At 38.2% G+C, this 3,948-nt stretch overlaps 1 protein-coding gene across 1 annotated transcript; it reads right to left on the bottom strand.

Annotated features, from left to right (window-relative positions):
* Positions 1-407: 407 nt before the first annotated feature.
* Positions 408-3,691, bottom strand: LOC131952333 (transcriptional regulatory protein AlgP-like). The gene is made up of 3 exons (XM_059314949.1): positions 3,472-3,691; positions 1,761-1,833; positions 408-1,219 (listed from the first exon to the last, which is right to left on the bottom strand). Exons 1-3 carry the CDS (start codon positions 3,566-3,568, stop codon positions 622-624), a joined length of 768 nt encoding a protein of 255 aa, XP_059170932.1. The 5' UTR covers positions 3,569-3,691; the 3' UTR covers positions 408-621.
* Between the last annotated feature and the right edge of the window lie 257 nt (positions 3,692-3,948).

Raw genomic sequence — 3,948 nt, 5'->3', positions numbered from 1 at the left:
AGTGGCTTGCGATTTTCTAAGACATCCGCCCCTTTTTAGTCCATGGTCGACTCATACACAAGACAACAAGGACCCGTAACTAAACAGTTCACCGTTGTCAATTTGTTTATCGAGCGACCCTGGTACTTAATCTTGTTATCTCCCCTTTTAACACTGAATTGAGTAATATTTTAACTGGATTTTAATGACTTATCTACCGTTAAATTAGATTAAAAATGAGATATTCTTGCATTGTCATTTGAATTATTGTATCTGAAAGGCATGGATGTCATTGCTTCATCAGATGTGAGTCAGAATTGAGTTACCATATTTGCCACAAACCCACAAAATGTAAACAAACTACCAGACATTTTGAACGAAATTAAGCTTATAAAAAGAAACACAAGTACGTTAGTTAATTGTTTTTAATTTCTAAGTTATCTGTATTACATCAATTCTTGTTCTGATTCCTTGTTATTTACCAAAATATAGGCTATCTTTTCTTTTTTTCTTGTTTTACCCATTTTATCCTTGATTATGTCCCATTATTTCCCCTCCCGTTGAAATCCGTTGATCAACACAAGTTACTACTCTGAATACATCCAAACAACTATCTTCTATCCTAAATCGACAATTGTTGTATTATCCCTTTATCGGCTTTATAGCAGGCTTTGGCGCAGCAATTGGCTTAGCAGGCGCCGGATTTCCAGCCGGTTTAAGAGCCGGAAAAGAAGGCGCCTGATTTCCAAGGGGTTTAGCAGCCGAAAAAGAAGGCGCCGCATGTCCCAAAGGCTGAAGAACCGCTGGTTTGAACACTGAGTTAGCAGGCGCCGCATTTCCCAACGGCTGAAGAACCGCTGGTTTGAACACTGAGTTAGCAGGCGCCGTGTTTCCGGCCGGCTTCGCTGGCGCCGCATTGCCCAACGGCTGAGCAGCCGCTGGTTTTATCGCTTGATTAGCAGGCGCCGTGTTTCCGGCCGGCTTAGCTGGCGCCGGGTTTCCGGCCGGCTTAACAGATGCCGGGTTTCCGGCCGGTTGTTTCAGACTTGCGATGACACTCCCGGCTCCCTGTAGAACGCTCCCAACGTTAGCTGCTGCGTTGACCATGCCAAGGATTTGCGTGGTGTCGAAGCCAGTTTCGCCTTGGCAGATGATCTGCGGGTTGCAGCACGCTGGGTACTGGGCATTTGGGTCAGGGTTTTGGTAGCACTTGGTCTGGTCAAAAGGCGGGTACACGCAGCTAGAAAAAAAAAAGAAAATGAGTGTAAAAACAAGTCGTTATTTGAACGTGTTTTTTACAAGTATAAGAAAATTAAAATATGTTTTTCTTTAGATAGAATCGTGAAAGTGCTGTTAGCGCAAATAATTGTAGGACATTCACAGAAATGGTAACGGTGTGGCCAAAGCGGTAGAGCGTTAAGCTGCTAACGTCCCTGAGTCTACCCAGCTCTGGTGGGTACCTAACTCAGGTTAAGAAAAGTAAAGGCGGCTGACACAGTGCTGACCATACCTTTCCTTTATGTCCCGAGATAAAGAAACATGAACTCTACTTCATCTGCCAAATGGAACGCTAGGTCTAAGGAGAATTCTTTACTTTTACTTTCACAGAAAGAGTAAAGGAGGTGTAGGTAAAGAAAGCATAATGACTTGTAAACAAAGTAGAAAAACGGGTAAACAAAGTAGTAGGACAGGTAAATAAAGTAACAGTTTCGGCAGAACAGGTAAACACGGTATGAAAAGATCAATTAAAAAGAATTGCTCTATCATAAAAGTTGTCTCACTTTGCACACGTTTGTGGTGGTGGCGTGTTGCTCTCTGTGCACGTCGGGTCTGTACACGGCGCTGCAGCGGTAACTGTAAGAGACGGCATTACATCAGACCTTACATCGGTATGTACAATATTGCATAGGACTTTACACCAATCTGTACAACATTACATAATAGCTTACACCGGTATGTACAATATTGCATAGGACTTTACACCAATCTGTACAACATTACATAATAGCTTACACCGGTATGTACAATATTGCATAGGACTTTACACCAATCTGTACAACATTACATCAGACCTTACACCGGTATGTACAATATTGCATAGGACTTTACACCAATCTGTACAACATTACATCAGACCTTACATCGGTATGTACAATATTGCATAGGACTTTACACCAATCTGTACAACATTACATAATAGCTTACACCGGTATGTACAATATTGCATAGGACTTTACACCAATCTGTACAACATTACATAAGAGCTCACACCGGTATGTAAAACATTGCATAGGACTTTAAACCAGTATGTACAACATTACATAAACCGTAATATATATATATATACATATATATATATATATATATATATATATATATATATATATATATATATATATATATATATATATATATATATATATATATTAACACTTTACACCAATATGTACAACATTACACAAGTTTTACTTACACCAATATGTAGAACTAGCCGTTCCGGCCAGGCATTGCACTGGCCGTTGAGAAAAACTTACCTGTAAAGGGCCGTGACATGTTTGCTGATTAAGGTTGATTATAATTTGATGTACAGATAACTTAAACGCCATTAATAATATTAAAAGGTTTGAATATTTATTTTTTCATACTGTGTTGTATATTTGCAATAAACTTTATATTATGTATATTATTAACTGATATCTTGTTGCACGCTGTCTTTATTTTCTCTAATGTGGGTCAGGTACCCCTCAGCGCTAAGTGAACTTGAAGCCTGATTTGAACTCGAGACTTAGCAGTCGTATGCTCTACCAGTCGACCATGCCGTCCCATCGATTAAAATCAGTAAACAATATTTAATTGTGGTCCAAAACTGACGTCACGATTTTTAGTCGAATATTTGCAGACCGCAAGAGATGGCAAGTAGGATTTTTAATAAAAGAAATAATTCTGACATCGCAACGTTTTAAAAATATCAGCTACTTGGGTCATCTCAACACCAAAATCTTTAAGTATCTTTTGACCAAATAGATAACCCTCGGCCATTATTTGTAGTTTTTGGACAAAGTTTAGTAAGTAGTATTTAAAAAGTAATAATAAATTGTAAAAAATATTGTATTAATTATTATGTTTGTATACGAGTTAAATTTTGTTTTAAATAAGCCTATAAAAATACATCTTGAAGAATTGGATGTACTGTTTATTGATAGAAATTTAAAAAAAAAAAAGGAAAAATCAACAAAAGGATAAACGAACAGACGAACGGACGAATGGGCTGACAGACATACACAGGTTCATGATAGACAAAAACCAATTGACTGAAAGTTGACTGACATAAGTCAAGTAGAAATAGTGATGTTACATTTGACTGACATATTTCAAGTAAAATTGTGGTGTGATAACTGAAAAGTTAAGTAAAAATAGTGATGTGATATTGACTGACTCAAGTCAAGTAAAATAGTAACAGATGACTGACACAAGTCAAGTGATGATGGTTACCTTGTTCCTGACCTGACACAGTCAACAAAAAGCCTGACATGACAGCCAGCATGACAGCACATCTTGTCATGACAGCTATCATGAAAGCACGTCCCATTCTCCAAGTTAGCTGTCTGATGTATGTTAATGTTATTCTCTCACACAAGAGCACCACTGAAGTGTTGGCGACGTTCTAGAGTGCGTGCGTTGTATCAAATGATTGCTAGCATGCTGATGATACAGTACGTGATACTCTGTCGAGATTACAATATGCTTGGTATTGCGACATTTTAATTATAGGGGTAATCAGAGGCGTAGCGAGGGGGTGCGGAACGCACCGGGTGACACCATTTAGGGGGGTGAAACCAAGGCAAAAAATAGCAAAATATATAGAAAAAAATGATAATTCCACTTAATTAAGTGATTAGTTCGAGTGTTAAATAGTCTTTTAAGAGGGTGCAAATAAAAAAAAATGAAAGTTTGTCCCCTGGAAGGTTT

Source organism: Physella acuta, unplaced genomic scaffold (assembly GCF_028476545.2).
Source record: "Physella acuta isolate Inbredline_101_S28 unplaced genomic scaffold, ASM2847654v3 ptg000866l, whole genome shotgun sequence".
NCBI classification, from domain to species: Eukaryota; Metazoa; Mollusca; class Gastropoda; family Physidae; genus Physella; species Physella acuta.
Note: the sequence above shows the minus strand (reverse complement) of the source record. Positions and strands in the feature narration are given on the sequence as shown.